Source organism: Mesoplodon densirostris, chromosome 11, assembly GCF_025265405.1.
Source record: "Mesoplodon densirostris isolate mMesDen1 chromosome 11, mMesDen1 primary haplotype, whole genome shotgun sequence".
Taxonomy (NCBI): domain Eukaryota; kingdom Metazoa; phylum Chordata; class Mammalia; order Artiodactyla; family Ziphiidae; genus Mesoplodon; species Mesoplodon densirostris.
This window is the reverse complement of record NC_082671.1, coordinates 47305506-47325611: the sequence shown is the minus strand read 5'-3', so window position 1 is coordinate 47325611 and position 20106 is coordinate 47305506. Positions and strand designations below refer to the sequence as shown.

General features: G+C 41.0%; 1 protein-coding gene across 2 annotated transcripts in view; it reads left to right on the top strand.

The window, feature by feature from the left end:
- The first annotated feature begins 952 nt into the window (after window positions 1-952).
- EIF4B (eukaryotic translation initiation factor 4B) overlaps window positions 953-20106 on the top strand; it is a 28767-nt gene continuing 9613 nt past the window's right edge. Inside the window, exons 1-8 of one of the 2 annotated variants that reach the window (XM_060112038.1) lie at window positions 953-1154; window positions 9725-9862; window positions 11128-11336; window positions 13807-13923; window positions 15825-15879; window positions 16561-16695; window positions 19280-19417; window positions 19520-19693. In XM_060112038.1, the coding sequence (XP_059968021.1) occupies window positions 1142-1154; window positions 9725-9862; window positions 11128-11336; window positions 13807-13923; window positions 15825-15879; window positions 16561-16695; window positions 19280-19417; window positions 19520-19693 (979 nt within the window). In that variant the 5' untranslated portion in view covers window positions 953-1141. The remainder of the gene's footprint in view (window positions 1155-9724; window positions 9863-11127; window positions 11337-13806; window positions 13924-15824; window positions 15880-16560; window positions 16696-19279; window positions 19418-19519; window positions 19694-20106) is intronic. The other variant, XM_060112037.1, reaches the window with a different exon arrangement.

Sequence of the window (20106 nt, the reverse complement as noted above, 5' to 3'; positions counted from 1 at the left end):
CATGATCCAACCCCTACCTATTTCTCAAACCTCATCTTGTACGACTCTCCCCACTCCCTCACCAAACTCCAGCTACCAGCTTTTAAATCCCTCCACTTGCCAACATGTTCCTGCCCTGGAGCATTTGATCTGGTAGTGCATCCTCTATCTTCTGCTAAAGCTCTTCACGGGTCTGGCTCTTTGTAATTCAGATCTCAGTTTACATGTCACTTCCTCAGAGGACTTCCCTGACCATGCAATCTAAAGTTGCACAAAATCACTTTTATTAAGTCACCTTAATTACCTGCAGAGTGCTTATCATTTCTAATATTTTATTTATTCACTGCTTCTTGTCTGTCTTTCCCTCACTGAACTGTAACATCCTTTGGAGCAGTTTTGTTCTCCGTTGTACCCAAAACGCCAACAACAGTGCCTGACACATGGTAAGCGCTCAATGAAAATGTTCATTGAATTAACTACAATCTATGATAAAAATATAGCATTAGCTAGAGGAAGCATGGATAGCACTCGGCTGTGAAATCCTAAGGGCCTGAATTTGACTTAATTTAGTCAGTAAAATGAAGTATTAAAAGAGGTAAAAGCCCGTGGCAAGTAACTGTTCAATATTTGTTACTTATTCCTTCTAAACATAACCAATTAAAACCATCCTTAAGCAGAATACTGGGTTTGTTTTGCTTTAACAAAAAGCGATTTACAAAGAAACTCAAAATCTTCCCTTTCAGGAAACCAATTGAAGCACGCCCATTCTCGGTTCCAGCCAGCTGCCATTCTGTGACAGAGAGGTGGAACCTGCAAGCGAAGCCCCGCCCCTTCCGCACCGGCCGGAAGTCTGCGGATCAGGAGACTCCGCCCCGGGCTCAGACCCTGCCCCTCGTCCGCGCGTAGCCCTACGTAAAGCGTGTGGGGTTTCGCGACAGCCCAGGCCCCACCCCTTTGGCCACATGTCGCGCAGGTCTTCCCGTCGGACGCCGCGCCACCTCCTCGCGCTGCTTTACGAACCTAGAGCAGCGCCGCCCCGCCTCCTGTGTCCCTCCTCGCCTCCCCGCCCCCTCCTAGTTTTGCGTCTCCTAGCCCGACGCGCTCGCTATAATCACGTGACTGCCTCATCCGGGTCTTTTGCGTTCTCTTTCCCTCTCCCAACATGGCGGCCTCAGGTGAGTGAGCGGCCGAGCGCGGCCAAGGACCGGGGTCCGAAGCGACTCTCCGACCTTGATCCATTGGTTCTCTGGAGTCGGGAGGTGGGCGGCAATGCTTCCCTTCGGATTTTGGGGCTGCGGCAGGCTGGCGGCTAGGCCATGTGAGGTTATCGCCTCGGGATGTTTGGGGGGAGGGGAAGGACACCTTCCCCTCCCCCCTCACACCCTTTTCACCCCGTATGCGCGAGGTTGGACTTGGGATCAGTGGTGGACTCTGGCTTGACTTGGAGTGAGGAGGAGGCGCAGAAAGAGCCGCGGGAGACGTGAGGCCTTCTCATAGACGTGAAGCACTGTGCCCGCGTGAAGGCGTGGAGGAGGGAAAGAGGCGGTTGGCGCGCGGACGGGTGCACACTAGACCAGGTCTCAGAGGTGCGAGGCCTTTGCGGACGGGAGTGGGGGCAGGGAATAAAGGGGGTGGCAGTTAGAACGCGAGCGCGAGTCGGTGAAGGGGCGGGGGAAGGCGGCGGTGCGCGTGCGCGGTAGAAGAGACGAGGGTAGTGGAGACGGGCGCTCCTTAAAAGCACGCGCGAGAGCCCAGATGGGAAGGTTTACGCACCTGTGTTGCTTTCTTTTTACGTCCTTCCACTTTCTGACCTTCCCCTGTTAGAGTGTGACTCGGCCCTTATATTTTTACAAGGGTAAATGTGTTAGGTTTGGAGGTTGAAGTTACTGGAGTTAGATGGGGATGGGGAACCCGGTGTGGGGCGCCCACGTGTTGGAGGAGAGAAACAGGGTGGAGACCTACATTTCTTCTAGGCTTTTTTATTCGGTCAACACATTTTTACTGAGTGTGAGCTATATACGTGCCAGGCACGATTCTAGGTATTGGAGATATAATGGTGAACAAGATCTGATCCCTTGACAACTTCCATTTTGATTTTGGTCGCGTTTTCATAGCCCCAGTGGTGGAGTTGGGCTTTTTTTTTTTTTTGTGGAAGATATTTGCACAACTGCTTGGGGGTGCTTTTAGAATAATATGAGAATATTAGTGGTTGGAGTTGATTTCTTTTTTAGACTTGGGGAGAGGGAATATCACTGACATGCAAGTCTCCTTGCATTTCTGATGGACTTAGTGAGCTGTGCCAACATTTCATAGCAGTAATTTTAGTTTGGCAGACATGGTCTCTTTTCCCTGGCATGACCCTGCATTCTACAAAACATTTATTGAACAACTGTTATCTCCGGACACTCATTTCTCACCAAGGATTTCTCTCCTCTGTTACATAGAGATGTATGTCTTTGAGGAAATGGAGGTGCATTTGAACATAATACCTTTTATTAGTGTAGCGCTTGACGTGGACCTAGCACTTTTATGTATGTTGTATAATTTGATGTTCTGTGAGATAACAGGCAGATATTGGTGTCTCCCATCTGAGGAAGATGAAATGATTCGTTCAGGGTCACATTGCATGCTGATGGCAGAGTAAGGTCAAAATCTTTGAAACTTCTCACTCTTCTCCATTATCAACTTGGAACTAACAAGGTTGGCTTCCATGTCATCCTAAGTTTGGGATGCTGCCCAAGAACTTCATCTGAACTACTTATTTGGCCTGAATTTGCCATCTTGATGGCTTAGTGTCATAATCTAGTGAAAAGCCTTTATTCCCTTTCTCAAAACTTGTGTGGAATTTTTAGAGGTGGAAGACACTATTAACAATCTGTCCTTCATTTTACAGAGTTGAGTGAAATCCAGACAGATTAAACTGGATGTGCTTAGTGAGGTCTCCTGTTCTTCCACTTTACCTGCCTGGAAGCCCTCATCTCATTTCATTCGGTTCCATGAATCTTTTTAGCTTGTGTAGTATGTGTAAGGGACACATGCTAGTATCCAGGCACAAGGTTGCATCTGACAGTCTGCCCTTGAGAAACTATCAGATTTCTTTCCCCACTTTGAATCCTTTCCCATTGCATTGACTTGGTTGAGTGACCAGTATTCCAAGATGACTGTATTAATGAGTCCGTAAAATTAGTGTATTTTCAGTATACTTCTTGAGGGTGCCTGGTGTCTTGTTGAAAAAACAGATCTTACATTTTCTTGGTGAAAATACATGATAAAACTTCATAGGCCTCTTTTACTGTTAAGTGAGACCGAAAAATTCTTCGCAGTAATACCAGTATCCAGTGTGACCCATTATTGAACTTCAAGAACAGGAGGTGTCCAGAGCTGACTATTGAATCTACTTGCCTTACCTGTGGGGGATCAAATGTATTTGATATGGGTTAACAGTTTTTGAGACTAGACTGCTTTGAGATTGTAAATAGTGTACCTATGCCCACACAAGGCTTTTCATTTGCATAACACTTTCCAGAATTATATGTGGCATCTTGATTATTTTTTATGGGGAGAGGATAGTGTCCAATGGTTGTTTTCATACAATTCTGATCCTTACAGTGAAAAATAGTTTCAATGGTTGCTATTATATGCTGTTCACGTATTACCTATTTTCATATCCCTTCCTGTATCATGTTTGTTATTCTGGGAGTAAGATACCTAGATTCAGAAGGCCAAGGTTAAAACTCCTTATGAAAATTCAAGTACAAATACAGAGAGAAGAAGTACCAAGGTAAAACATCATATTTTTAAGTAATGTCACTTTTTAAAAAATGTGTATACTTTTATACAGCTTTGAAGTATGTCACATACCAAGTATAGCTTGAGATAGGATACCCTACTACATTGTATTTGTCTCAAAACATCCTAGAATTTGTTTTCCTGATCATGGGGGAAATAATTGACTTAAGGATTTGGGGTTTTGTTTTTTTTTTAACTGCTTGTTTGTAATTAAGTATGTGTATGTACATTTATAAGTGCACACACCAAAGTCAGTGTCTTAGATTTGTAATGGATATTGCTGTGGTCATAATGGTAGGAAAATGCCCAAAGCAAGAAGTTATTCTTGAATTTTTATAGCTCTTCTCTTTAGAAAACCTGCAAGTACTTTGTAGTGATCTATCTGCATGATGTTGTATTGGACATTTTATATATTTTACGTAAGTGATCAAATTGAGTAGTGTGGAGAGGTAAGGAAAAGGCAGTGTGGCATTTTCCTCAGATTGTGTGAAGATGAAGAAGTTGGACAGAGAAGAGAGGTCCCATAACAACTGAACATAGGAGTCAAGGTGGTGGAGCTTATTGGTCCTGACTTAGTCTTTATTCTCTACTCTGCTAAACAGTAGCATAGTAAAGGTTGAAACCTCTCAACATCATGATACTGTACTGCACTGTATGAAACATCTTTTCGTGCTGGGCTCTAATCAGCAGATTAGTTCAGTTCTAGGCACTCTGGTATTTGAGTAGATTGCATTTATACAGTATTGTTTCTTTAAGGAAATATTTGTTGATCGTTAATTAGCTTTTAATTCTGGAGACTGGCAGGATTCACTTCCCAGAAAGAAACACCTTGCCCATTAGCAGTCATTTTTCTTCTCCCCTCACCAGCCATTAATCTTACTGGGTTTTTGTATTTACTTATCCTGAACGTTTCATATAAATGGAATCATATAGTGGGTGGACTTTTGTTGCTAGCTTCTTTCTCTTTGCATGTTTCAGGGTTCATCCATCCATATTGTAGGATGTATGGATACTCATTCCTTTTTATTGACAAATCCATTGTATGGACATCTACATTTTATTTATCTATTCATCATTTGGTGGGCATTTGGATTGTTTCCAGTTTTTTGCCTATTATGAATAATGCAGTGATTTTGTACGGGTTTTTATGACACTTTCTGACATACTTAGTCTCTCTTTTCTTTTAATAATAAGTTTACTTATTTATTTTTGTCTGCATTGGGTCTAAGTTGCTGCGCGTGGGCTTTCTCTAGTTGCAGCGAGCGGGGGCTACTCTGTGTTGCGGTGCACGTGCTGCTTATTGCGGTGCCTTCTCTTTGTAGCGGAGCACGGGCTTTAGGTACGCGGGCTTCAGTAGTTGTGGCTCTCGGGCTCTAAAGCGCAGGCTCAGTAGTTGTGGCACATGGGCTTAGTTGCTCCGTGGCATGTGGGATCTTCCTGGACCAGGGCTTGAACCCATGTCCCCTGCATTGGCAGGTGGATTCTTAACCACTGCGCCACCAGGGAAGCCCTCCTAGTCTGTAGTTGCTAACACATTCAGAAGACTTGATAACCCTGTAAAATAAGTGGGACTTAGTCTGGCAAGATCTAAAATTAAGAAACTTAATTTTTGACAACTCCTTATCTGAATGTTAAGAGCTGTGTGAATTCTCCTTCCTAAATAAGAGATACTAGTTTAAGAAAGATGGAGAAGTAGGGCTGCATTCTACAACAAATAAGCTTTATTGGTTAAAGTACTTTAAGGTGTCTTCTGTTTTGTTTAAGGAAAACAGCACTTCCATAGATTTTATCACTCCAGTGTCTATCAGTTGGTGCTTTTATTACTAATACAATGGAGTTATAACAGGAAAACATTCTGAGAAAAATAAAGGAAGCATTTTTACTTGCTACAGCCTGATAGTCCTGAAGACTTGGTTTAATGTAGTCACTTTTCTGCTGATGTGCTTTATATAGGGCTTACGTTTCCTTTTGTTTGTCTACTTATTTATTGATATCAAATTACCACTTAGAGCAGTGGTGCTCAATCATGGGCAGTTTCGTCTCACCTATCCCAGAGGACATTTGGCAATGTCCGGAGACATTTTTGTCACAGTGGGGTGGGGGGGTTGCTGCTGACATCTAAGTCGAGACTGGAGATGCTGTTAAATATCATACAATGGACGGTACACCCCACCGCCCCCCAACACAGAATTACCCAACCTCAAATGTCAGTGGTGCAGAAATTGAGAAAGAGTTAAGCTGATCAGTTGTAGTATTTATTTTTATATGTCATAACAAAGCTTGTTTTTTTAATTAAGACTGCAATTGGGTTTCCCTGGTGGCGCAGTGGTTGAGAGTCCGCCTGCCGATGCAGGGGACGCGGGTTCGTGCCCTGGTCTGGGAAGATCCCACATGCCGCGGAGTGGCTGGGCCCGTGAGCCGTGGCCGCTGAGCCTGCGCGTCCAGAGCCTGTGCTCCGCAATGGGAAAGGCCACAACAGAGAGAGAGGCCCACATACCGCAAAAAAAAAAAAAAAAAAGAAGAAGACTGCAATTGTAAGATCTTTTCTTTAACCTAGATGAGTATATAAAGACCTTCACAAGTACCTAGTACTTAGTGAATAAATTACAATTGTAATGAGACAAGCAGGCAGTTAGAGGATTTAATAAAATTTCTGGGACATACTTTTTTTTTTCCTCTTAGTCCATGTGGATTTGGTCTTAAGTAATTGGAATGTGTTTTGTTTATTAGGTGGTTGGTTTAACTTTAACCAATTCACATAAGATTTAAAGAAAACTAAGAGTTGGACCAGTTCAGTCATTGTATCAAGGGATTGATACCTCTAGAGCATTAAATGATGCTTTACTTATAAAGAAGAGAACATTGTTGAAATCCTAAACATGGAATGGACCTAGATATTGAAGGAGCAAAGCAGGAGGATTTAGATAACATTGTTTCTCGGTTACTGAAATAAAATAGAGTGGAGCAAACATTTAGGTTTATTCATTTTACTTTTTAAAGGCTTGTTCCTTTAAATCTGCTGCTTATATTGTGATTGAGTCAATGCTGCTGCTAGATTTAAAGAAACGGAAGTTAGGGATCTTGTGAAGGAATTTTAGCCTGTCTTTAATTGAAGACTGTCCATCATCCAACAGTGATTTCTCAGCCAGAAGTTTTTGGAGGGGCCAGTCACAGAATCAGGGGAGAGGGAGATGTATGATTTGAAAAGACATTCTAAAACAGTGCTTTAGTTTTTTTTTTGGTCATGATACTTATTATTCTGAAATTTCAAATAACATTAAAGGAGAGTGTGAGACTTGTTTGTCTTGAGTCAAGGGGTAAAAGTTGAGAAACTCTGATTTAGAAAATTGATGTAAGCCAGAATCAGACCAAAGGGCAGGTTAATTCCAGACTGTGCTGCTTTGGTATTAGATTCATATATAAAACAAACGGAAAAGGGATCCCTCAATCAAACTCTTACTATTCTTATGTTGCACTTGACCTCATTGTATGACTGACCACCAATTCTATTTTTATTTTCTCAGTGACCAGACAGATCATGATACGTTAAGCCCCATGAAGGTAAAGATCTCTAGCTAGCACCATACTAGTCCCAGACACTTATTTTTTTTTTTTTTTTTTTTTTTTTCTTTTTGCGGTATGTGGGCCTCTCACTGTTGTGGCCTCTCCCGTTGTGGAGCACAGGCTCCGGATGCGCAGGCCCAGCGGCCATGGCTCACGGGCCCAGCCGCTCCGCGGCATATGGGATCCTCCCAGACCGGGGCATGAACCCGTATCCCCTGCATCGGCAGGCGGACTCTTAACCACTGCGCCACCAGGGAGGCCCCCAGACACTTATTTTTAAATTGGACAACTAAAATAAGCCTATACATTGTAAGCATTCTACCACAGAGGTATGCTTTATGTCTTATTCAAATTAAAATTTCCCCTAGGCCTTTGCATATGAGCTAGGAGCAATATCAGTGCTATAGGACTTAAGCTTTGCATAGCTGCTTTCTTTCAAAGCATATAATAGATCCAAAATATAACCTGGTGATCATAAATTATAGTTTTGGAGCACGGTTAGTGTTAAGTCACTTGAGAGAGACATGGAAACTTCACATCCAAGACCATCTTTTCTCTGTATAATTACAGCCAAGTTCATCTGTTTTGCACATTGAGACCATAATCTCAGTGTGCAAAATGAGGTCAAGTCCAACATAAGAATAATAAGAGTTTGATTGAGGTATCCCTTTTCCCTTTGTTTTATACATGAATTTAATTCATATTGTGTCCAGAATGTTCATAACATTCGTAGCAAGCAGGTCTTTAGTTCCTGAAGATGGTAGTTTAAAGGAAAGGCAGGTACCAGGTGAGAGAACAATCTTCATTCAGTTAAGCAAATGGTGCATCGAGTTACATTCTTCATCCTCTTGGATGGAAAATTTGTTGAGAATTGGAACATGGAGGAGGAACTCATCATTATAAAAGCCATGGAAATGATCTTTGTTAACAGCAGAGCTGCTTGTTTTTTGTCTTAATTATGTCACAGCTGTTCTCAGGGGCCAGTTCTAGAACTTCAGTTAGTCCTTTCAACTCTTCTGCATTAGCTGCTTATGGGTGCCATCTCAGAAGTTCTGAGGACTGGAGAGTTAAAGAGCCAAGGTCAGGCCACTAAATGGAGCCATTTAGAGATTCCTAAAGATTTCATAACCATGGGAAACATTTAAATTGTAGGTTCTTAGGGATTTCCTATGTTTTCCCTTTAGTATAATATCATCTTCATATGTGGTGTTAAGGTAGAGAAGGAGATCTTTTTTTTTTTTTTCTAGAAGGCAGAGAAATCGAGCTGTGTATATGAGTCTTACAATTTGAACACTTTCAAATGACAGTGAGTACATTTGCCCTGGTTGTGATAACCTGCCATAGAACTAATAACAAGCTTCTTAGGGGCTGGGGCTCCCATGGGAAGAGCCCTAGACTTGGTGTCCAAAACCTTAGGTTTAATTCTAGCTCTGCCATCTAATATCGCTGTAACTTTAGGATGGTCATTTAACCTCTTTGAGACTTGGTTTCCTTCTATGTAAATTGATAGTAATGATTCCTTCCTCATGTGGTTGTTTTACAAGTATCAAACAATTCTCCAAAGTGTCATACAGAATATATTATTAGGGATAGGGATTTTGTTTTATTTCTTTGTGTCCCGGGAGCAATAAACGTAGTAACCTGCAAAAATCTCAAATGCTACACAAGTGAATATAGTAGGAAATAAAAGCTGGCTGCCCCCACCTCAGTTTTACTCCCAGAGTAAGTTTGAAAGCCCTTCCAGACCCCTTTCCATCCATATGCATAATGTATATTTAAACAACAGGGACTTACGTAGGGGCTTCCCTGGTGGCGCAGTGGTTAAGAATCCACCTGCCAATGCAGGGGACACGGGTTCGAGCCCTGGTCTGGGAAGATCCCACATGCCACAGAGCAACTAAGCCCATGCACCACAACTACTGAGCCTGTGCTCTGGAGCCTGTGCGCCACAACTCCTGAACCCTCATGCCACAACTACTGAAGCCTGCACACCTAGGGCCTGTGCTCCACAACAAGAGAAGCCACTGCAATGAGAAGCCCGTGCACTGCAACAAAGAGTAGCCCTTGCTCGCCGCAACTAGAGAAAGCCCGCGAGCAGCAACGAAGACCCAACGCAACCAAAAATAAATTTTTTTTAAAAGAAAGGGGGACTTAACATAATATGCATTCTGTAACTTTTTATTTTTCACATCTCGGACTTTCTGTGCCAGTACATTGTGCTTTCTCCTTTATATCTGCATGGAATTCTTTCACAGAAATGTACCACAATCTGAACCTTTGATGGGCCTTTATTGTTGCTTTCTTTATAAATATATTTAACAATAGTGCATTGTACAACTCTGTAAATACCCAAGTATTGATGAATAATCTTTCTCTGGCCCTTTTAAAATAGCAAAAAAGAAGAATAAGAAGGGGAAGACCATCTCCCTAACAGACTTCCTGGCTGAGGATGGAGGGACTGGTGGAGGAAGCACCTATGTCCCCAAACCAGTCAGCTGGGCTGATGAAACAGATGACCTAGAAGGAGATGGTAACTTTTCTTTTGTTTTCCGTCATGTTTGGAATTTTCATTACGTTCTAGACAAAATATGTTCCACAATAATGGTTCTCACTTGTAATTTGGAAGGAACTTAAAACTATTTTGTAGAACCTGCAATCTTACGTTTATGTATTTTGTAGAATCTTAGGTTTGGGCTCTAAGAGTTTGTGATGGGGCTAAAGTGGTGATTCAAGAGAGTTTAGTGCTAATTCTGGGTGTTGCAGTAACAGGGTTTTCTCAGGGTGCTATCCTTTTAAGCCTTATTTTTTTCATTTGTAAAGTAAGGACTAGATTATTTCATTTTAGGTCTGAAATTCTGTGATGTCCTCATAAAGTAATATGCAGTATAACCTATACAGTCTTTATACTCAAGAGTCAAGGAATAATTTGTTCTAAGAGCTATTAGTATGAAGTCAGGGCGTCCCTGGGTAAACAGAACTGGTCTGAGGAAAAGGAATAGGAATAGGAATTATGGTGGGAAAATGCAGAAGAGTCATTGGGGTATCATTTGAATAAGTTCTGTGCCTTCAAGAAATAGCCAGGAACAGGCAGGAGCTATAAAATCATTGGGTATGACATAAGTCTGATCACCCATCATTTTTCTCTAAAAGCTTTAATTGCAAATGGAAGAATACTTTTTCTTTTGTGACCTATTTTTGTAACAAGAAATTTCATTTAGATCATATCTTCCGTAAGTGTTGATACCTGAAGTACAAATTCATGGGCAGTGCTGTAGGGACAGTATCTCCTAGCTCCACTAAGATTACCATCCTACTGCACTACCATCTGTGTGACCTTGGGCAAGTTACAAAACCTTCCTGAAATCTTAGTTTCCTTTTCTGTAAAATGGGAAACAAACTCACATGATTATTACAAAGGTAAGTTGGGAGATAATGAATATGAAGTACCTGGCACATGGTAACATTCCATAAATAGTGATTGATATTCTCTCATTTCTCTGCTGCATAAGGAATAAGTTATGATTCTGTTAACGAAAGCCTGGGCCTTGAAAGTCCTTGAAATACTTAGAAACAAAGAGGCAGTAAATAGTACTGAGTCTTTGCATTGCTATCTGATTCTGACATTTCAGAAGCATTTTGTCTGTAAAGCGTCCTTATTGCTGAACCCCTACCTTTTTTATCTTTATTTCCTGATATAGCTTATTTAATACTTGGCGCTTAGCATATGTCCTCTTATTCTACAGTGGCAGTAAGGGAAGTTTCTTCTAATTTCTTATGTCTACTTTTCTATCCTAGTTTCAACCACTTGGCATAGTAATGATGATGATGTGTATAGGGCACCTCCAATTGACCGTTCCATCCTGCCCACTGCTCCACGGGCTGCTCGGGAACCCAATATTGACCGGAGCCGTCTTCCCAAATCACCACCCTACACTGCTTTTCTAGGGAACCTGCCCTATGATGTGACAGAAGACTCCATTAAGGAATTCTTTAGAGGATTAAATGTAAGTGTAAAGGTTTTAGGCAGTTAACTAGATATGGAGGGTACTGTATGGGTAGTGACTGTCTCTGAACTTCTGTGTTGAGAAAGGTTCTGAGGTTGTGTCTATACTTGGAAGAAACAGGTATGTAATTTAGTGGTGTTTAGGCCCTTTGGCTCAGAATGTTCTCATCCAAAACCAGTTGGACAGTCTTACCAGCAAATTTAATACCTTATTGATATAGAGAGAATCTCTCAAAAATATATATCCCGGGCTTCCCTGGTGGCGCAGTGGTTGAGGGTCCGCCTGCCGATGCAGGGGACACGGGTTCGTGCCCCAGTCCGGGAAGATCCCACATGCCGCGGAGATGCTGGGCCCGTGAGCCATGGCCGCTGAGCCTGCGCATCCGGAGCCTGTGCTCTGCAATGGGAGAGGCCACGACAGTTGAGAGGCCCGCGTACTGCAAAAAAAATATATATGTATATATTTTTTATTTATTTTATATATATATATATATCCCTTCTCTATGAAATTTAAAGGTGACATACCCAGTTAAACGTTGGAAAGTGGAAGAAAGTTTCTCTGAACTCAGCTATTCTGTAATTGACATTCAGGCTTATATCAAAATTACATTTTAATTTTTTATAAGAATACGTTTAACTGAGCAGATGTGTAGTTTTTATTAATGGAGTCTGCTCACATATAATGGAATTCACAGGCTTGCTTAAAAACTTAAGGCAGGATGTTTGAAAACACTGACCTAGAAGTTTCCAGAAAGACGAAAAAGTGAGTATGAGGTGCTAAGAATCCTTTTCTAAACTTTGATGAAAAAATACTTAGGATTTCAAAAATGGAAGAAGAGTAATAATTTCCAATCTGGTTTTTCTCCAGAGTCTTTGCCGAAGAGAAGACATTAAAAACTAGGTTTCTTCTAAGAATCTGCTCCCTCTTTCACTTTTTTATTTTGGCTGCGTTGAGTCTTCATTGCGGCATGCGGGCTTCTCTAGTTGTGGGCTCCAGAGTGCTTGGGCTGTCTAATTGCAGCACGCAGGCTTAGTTGCCCCGCGGTACGTGGGATCTTAGTTGCCCGACCAGGAATCAAACCCTCGTCCCCTGAATTGGAAGATGGATTCTTAACCACTGGACCACCAGGGAAGTCCCTCCCTCATTCGCTTTTTTTATTATTATTATTAATACAGCAGGTTCTTATTAGTTATCTGTTTTATACATATTAGTGTATATATGTCAACCCTTCTTCACTTTTGTTATGTTGGTTGACTTCTTTACTAGATCCTGTTCTCTGCAATGGGCCATCAACTTCTGTAGCTGGCTTTTCTTGTGTGATTATTTTTTATCGCAACTTAAAATTTTACTCTCTGTTTAATTATGTAGTACATCTAGAAGTATGGCCTGTTTTCGATTCCTCTCTAGTAGCCTCTTTCTTCTGTAGAGTGTTGAATAATCTCTGGCCTGTTCAGGCTTTTCTCCTTTATGCTCTAGAATTGGTCTGTAGCTACTTCTTTTTATTTTATTCCCTTTTTATTTTGTTCCTTTTCCTGCTCTCCTCATAAGTTGAGTTAAACTAGAATTTAAAAGCGACTGTGACAAAATCTATATCTCAGGAGCCCAGAATAAAGTATCAAATCAGTGATGCAAAAGATAGCTTGAATATATGCAAATATTGGAGAAATGAAGAAATAAGTAAAAAGAGTAAGAAAACAGACATAAAAAGTGAAAAGTGGGGCTTCCCTGGTGGCGCGGTGGTTGGGAGTCCACCTGCCGACGCAGGGGATGCGGGTTCGTGCCCCGGTCCGGGAGGATCCCACGTGCTGCGGAGCGGCTGGGCCCGTGAGCCATGGCCGCTGAGCCTGCGCGTCCAGAGCCTGTGCTCCGCAACGGGAGGGGCCCGCATAACGCAAAAAAAAAAAAAAAAAAGTGAAAAGTACAATTCGGTGGTTTACCATCTCAGAATTCAGCAGAAAGGGTAAGTATGGTGAGGGTTTATGATCCAGTGTTTGATTCAGCCAAGCTATTAATATATGAAGACAACAAGTAATGTTTCTCAGATAAGTCAGCTTGCCAAAAAATATACTGCCCAGAAAATTTTTTGGCAAAAACTGAGTCAAATTTCTGAGAGACAAAAATTGGAAATAAACTAATTGTGGAACACAAGCGGTTCCTTTTAACTGAAAAACAACTAAAAACTAGAAATGTAGAATGAGGCAGAAGTCAGGGGTACAGGGAATACACTGAACTCCTTAGTTTTTTAAAGGTTAAATTCATATTGTTCAAATTGAAAAGGTTTAACAGGGTATATGATAAAGTCTCTCTTGTACCCCTCTGTACCGGTTTTCCTCCTGGAGACAGCCAGGTTCTTGGGTATTCTTCAGAGAAATCCACTGCATACACAATCGTAAAAAAAAAAAGAAGAAGAAGAAGGCAAATGAACAAGAACATTGAACTAGGAAATATTTTTTGTTTCTTTCCTCCTTAGATCAGTGCAGTGCGTTTACCACGTGAACCCAGCAATCCTGAGAGGTTGAAAGGTTTTGGTTATGCTGAGTTTGAGGACCTGGATTCCTTGTTCACTGCCCTGAGCCTCAATGAAGAGGTAAATAAACTAAGGGTGGGGGTTGAGGGCTGGGAGCTAACAGCTCTTGTGTTTATCAAACTGGTAGTTTTTAGGCCGGGTCAGTAGCTATTCCGAAGATTCCCATAATACCTACAAAGAAAAGCCTGGATTATTTATCAATATACCGGTTAACATTCAACATCTAGCACGGCACACCTCCCTTCTGCAAGTTCAGCAGGGCCTAGTAATTCTGGAACGTGTTTAGGTGGGAAATTGTGAAGAAATCCACCATGAAGTCCTTAATAAAATCTCACGTTAGTTCACTCACAGCTTTGCCTCAGTTCCGTGGCTTTGCTTTTTCAAAATAATATGACCAGATCAAGGCAAATAGAAAAATCATGTTATTTTAGTATTTAAAGATGTTACCTCTTTTTCAGGGAAGTAATTTTTTATTTTTAAGAGGGCTCACAAACATTTCTCACTAAGATGTCATTTGTAATACTTGCTCCTGGGAATCTGTTACAGGAGAATGACAGTAAACATTCAGTCCTGCTTTGTAACATTGCCCATAGATGTTTTTTAATCCAGACACTAGAGGTTCAGTGGGGAGAGGAGATTTAGCTGTTAATACATGAGGGAGGATGGAAATTAAATCTAATTGAAATACAGTTATTTAAGTGATTGGTGCCATGTAAGGATTCCTAGGCTAGCCAGAGCAGGTTATTGAAACATTTAGTTACTTGTTAGTGATGGAAGTTTCTAATCCAAGAACTGCTTTTTTATCTCTAGTGAGTGACTTCAGAAATCAAACTGATCATATATCGAAAGAAAAAAAGGCTGTTTTTTTTCTCTTTTAATTCCAGAAACCTCTCATTGTTGGTTGAGAAGGCAATTTCCAATGCCATTTGTGCCATAATTCTATGGTCCATGTCTGCCATTGGACGTGATTGAAAGCAACTCCTCTTAAAATATTTTTCCTATCTCATAACTTGAGTACCACCATGATAATCTGAAGCAGATGTCAAATCTGAAGCAGATGTCAAATTAGGAATAAAATTCATGTATTTAGTTAAATATATGAAAAGCAAAAGTTGTTTGAAAGTTTTTCTTCTCAGGTCATTTTAGGTTTTATTAACATTACTAATTTTTAACTCTCAGTCTGAATAAGAAAAAGAATACCATACAATTGTTATTATCTGAAGTTTGCTGAATTGACTGTTAAATAAAATGTTGTCATGGCCCAGACTTAGGAGTTAGTTTGTATTTAGAGATTTCATCATAGTGGTATTTAATATAATTCCAGGTGTTCTTAACTAAATTTCATTGTCACCCTTCTTCAACTGTAGATTCTACTATGAAATGAGAAAAATATCATCAGTAGAATTAATTGGGTTCAAAATATATAAATAGTGATGTGGGAAAGGGAAATCAGAGGGTATCCTGGAGGAACTGATTTATCGTAAGGTAATACTGAGTGAAAGAACTTGAGATTATAAACAGAGACCATGCTTTATGCAACTTTGCTGGTGCATAATAGGGACTCTGTAAATGTTTGAATGCATAATTGCCCTGGACCCAAATAATACCTTTATTTAGCTAGTTGTCTAGAAATGTTTTTAATTTATTACATGTGACAGATTGCCTGTGATAGTTTAAAAAGTTAAATCTATTCTGTGAGGTTTGACTTTATAAAAATAGTAAGATAATTGACCTAACGTTCATTTAAGCCCAACTTAAATGTTAATTCTAAGGGGTTATTTTATATTCAAGTCTTTATAAAGGATTCTTTAGCCAACAAATTGTAGTGTTGGCTAGATTACAGTGTTTTTCCTTTATCTTCCTTCCCCCAGTGCTTCTGCTATGCCCAGACGTTCAAGGTCACTCATGGGATTTGTGCATAATGGGGCAAAAGGTTGGTTAATATGGTCCTATGCTCTCAGTCTCTAGGTAACAGGAGAATTCGAGTGGACGTTGCTGATCAAGCACAGGATAAAGGTAGGAAAGATGATTGAATGTTTTGTTTTGTCATGGTCCTGGGAAGACAAAGCAGAGGTGCCCTTCCCCAGAAACTTGTAATAGAGGCAGATAGTGGGGGCCACCTTAACCTTGAGCAGTAGTTCTTGACTGAGGATGGTTTTGCGTCACAGGGGATATTTGTCAGTGTTGGGAGACATTTGGGTGGTCACAACTGTGGGGAAGGCTCCTAACGTCTAATAGCATCCAGGGACTATCCTATAATGCGTATGACAGCTGCCCCAACAAAGAATTGTCCAGCCCAAAATGTTGGTAGTGTTGAGACTGAAACCCTGATTGACCTAGATGAACATTAAATATAAACTAAATAGATTACGTACCTAGCAGCACACTGGACACAAGAGGAGCCTGATTCATGTATATTTCAGGGAGTTCCTGGCCTATCTTTAAAAAATTTTAAGATGCCTATACAGAAGATGAGACAGGTAAGCATTAAACCAGTAGGAATAAATATGAGGAAGGGAGTCACTTGGTTGAGTTGGAGAGTACACTTATGGGGCCTGGGGCAACTTCGTGATGACGCTGTGGTGTAAGCAAGAAGTACAGTATGTGGGGGCAGGAGGGGGCCTCTGTGCATATGAGAAATATCTGGTAAAAGTTTTTGTGAGCTAACCAGTGTTTTTTCATTTTATGTATCTGTAGACAGGGATGATCGTTCTTTTGGCCGAGATAGAAATCGGGATTCTGACAAAACAGATACAGACTGGAGGGCCCGTCCTGCTACAGACAGCTTTGATGACTACCCACCTAGAAGAGGTGATGATAGCTTTGGAGACAGTAAGTTCATTTTTATCTAGTTAGTTTCTTGTGTATTCTGGGGGGTTGTTTTGTAATAGGACAAATGTGTTAATGTAGATGATCACAATAGCAGATAAAGGGGAGGGTAGCAGTAGATCCAGAAAAAAATGTAAGATGCCTTTTAAAATAACAGAAAATTCATTACCTTCAAAAATACTAAATGTCTACCACGTGCCAGATACTTTTGTAAGCTCAGGATACAGCAGTGAACAAAACAGACAAAAATACTGTCTTTGTTGGACATTATTTATACCAGGAGAGAAAAACATTATGCAAATAAAGTGTAATTTAGAGAAGGGGAGTAGAGAATGTCATGGGGTAGGAGCTGGGATAAATTACAACTTTTACACACACCACCTAAATCCAATAAAAGCTTTGTAAAACATTTGTGGAGAAAATGCTACAACTTTATTGAAATACATGAAGAAAGACTCAACACTGTCATTTCTTTCTTTAGTGGAAAGGACCTACTGTTGAGTAAAGAAATGACTAAGTAGTTGTTTGTCTATATAATGGAATATTTGATAGCATAACATACATGTGATGACAAGGGTAAAATTCAAGACCTGTTTTGTTTGGCCGCACCAAGCCTCTTGTGAGGTCTTAGTGTCATCCCCCTGTCCGTCTGCATCCCCCCCGCCCCGGTCCAGGGATCAAACCCATGCCCCTGCACTGGAAGCGCGGAGTCTTAACCTCTGCACCACCAGGGAAGTCCCTTAATTTTTAAAATTTAAACTACTTGTGGATGAATGTTCACTAGACAAAATGATGGCCTTTGCAAAATGAAACCATTGTTTTAAAAGAAAGCTGTCGGGCCTCCCTGGTGGCGCAGTGGTTGAGAGTCCGCCTGCCGATGCAGGGGATGCGGGTTCGTGCCCCGGTCTGGGAGGATCCCATATGCCGCGGAGCGGCTGGGCCCGTGAGCCATGGCCGCTGGGCCTGCACATCCGGAGCCTGTGCTCCGCAACGGGAGAGGCCACAACAGTGAGAGGCCCGCATACCGCAAAAAAAAAAAAAAAAAAAAAAAGAAAGCTGTCATAAAACTAAGATACTTCTTAGGCCTACTCACAATTAAACTCAAAATGCCTTTTAAGTTTTTTTGTTTTGTTTTTTAATTTGTTCATGTTTAGACATTGAGGGTTTTTTTTTTTCCATATAAAAATCTGGGTTTCTGACATGTCACCTGAAGCTAAATAGCATGCAACGATTTTAATATTATAAACAACAATCCAAAGAACCTTCTTATATGTATATCTGTATAATGTGTCCAGTTACTTGCTCAGGTTAAATTCCTAGAAATTAAATTGCTGGCCCAGAGGGTATACATGTTTTTTAAATCTTTTAGTATATAGTTCCGAAACAACTTTCAAGGCCTTTGAACTATTTTTAACTCAGCAGAGTAGGAATTGACTTATTGTGCTAAACTTTGCCACTACAAGATATATCATTTATTTTAACCTTTCCATTTGGGCAGTAGAAAACAATGTCCCGTTTTAGTTCCTGTTACTTAAGCAGTAACAGATAATTAACCGGTTGTCATATGTTACATATGTTTTTCTTATTTTGTTTGCCTCTCAGATTTGTGGTATGTGTATTGTTTTTCTGTGCTAAACTTTTTGTTTGTTTGCCAGGCCATGTGGCTTGCGGCATCTTATTTCCCCTATCAGGGATGGAACCCAGGCCCCCTGCAATGGAAGCATGAAGTCCTAACCACTGGACCGCCAGGGAATTCCCTCCATGCTAAACTTTTTAAGTAGTCTTTGGTTCTTTGGTATCAGGCATGAAAGATTCCAACTATATTTTCTTCTGGTGCTTTGTACTTACATTTTTAGTATTCACATCTTTAATCCTGGAAGTTCATTATGGAATATAAAGTAGTCCCTGCCCCCCTCATCTGTGGGGATACATTCCAAGAACCCTCCTGGATGCCTGAAACCTCAGATATTACTGAACCCTATGTTTTATGCTATGTTTTTTCCTATACATAACAGTATACTGTAATAAAAGTTACATGAATGTGATATCTCTCTCTCAAAATATCTTACTGTCCTGTACTGTACAGCGTGGATATGCTGGACAAAGGGATGATTCACATCCTGGGCAGGTTGGAGGGAGATGGCACGAGATTTCATCATGCTACTCAGAACAGCACGCAATTTAAAACTTAGGAATTGTGTATTTCTGGAATTTTTCATTTAAAATTTTTGGACTATGGTTGACCATAGGTAACTGAAACTTCAAAAAGTGAAACCACACATAAGGCAGTACTGCTGTATAGAGATTTTTCTCTCCCCTAACTCCCTCCTAAATTGTTAGCCCAGCAACATTTATTGAATTAGTGGAGAACTTTTTAAAATAAATACCAAGGAAACCTTAATTCAATACAAATTCTTCTACCTTGGATATAGTGTGATTGTTTTTTGTTTTTTGGTTTTTTTAATGTAAACAGACACAGCAGTGAATATGAAGTCATGAAAGCAAACTGACCTAATGGGCTATGTTTGTTTTTATCAGTATGTGTCAAAGAAAAAGGAATGATGTTACCTGTCTCTTTCCTCTCTAGAGTTTCGAGATCGTTACGATTCAGACCGATATCGTGATGGGTATCGGGACAGTTACCGTGATGGCCCACGCCGGGACATGGATCGATACGGGGGCCGAGATCGCTATGATGACCGAGGCAGCAGAGACTATGATAGAGGTCATTGTAAAACACAATTAAGTTAAATTGCTTTCTTTTAAGAACTCCTTTCTTGCCTTCTCCCCTCCAGTGTGATGATTACAATTTGGGATATGTTTACAGGCTACGATTCCAGGATAGGCAGTGGCAGAAGAGCATTTGGTAGTGGGTACCGTAGGGATGACGACTACAGAGGAGGTGGGGACCGCTATGAAGACAGATATGAGAGACGAGATGACCGGTCATGGAGCTCCAGAGACGATTACTCTCGGGATGATTATAGGCGTGATGATAGAGGTAATCATTTGCTTTTGCTTACTTAATGGGGCATTACCACTAGAGTAACTGGTTGGAAATTTTTCAGTTACGTTTCAAACCCCTTAACTGGGCACAGATAGAAGCTACACATAGTAAAGTTTGCATCGGAACATAATGGAAAGAGCATTAGATAAAAATGGACATAATGGAAATAAAGTGTAGTTCTAACCTGTTTTAGCATATAGATTTTTTCAGTTAAAATTTAATTGAATAGGGCTTCCCCTGGTGGCGCAGTGGTTGAGAGTCCGCCTGCCGATGCAGGGGACACGGGTTCGCGCCCTGGTCCGGGAAGATCCCACATGCCGCGGAGCGGCTGGGCCCGTGAGCCATGGCCGCTGAGCCTGCACGTCCAGAGCCTGTGCTCCGCAACGGGAGAGGCCACAAGAGTGAGA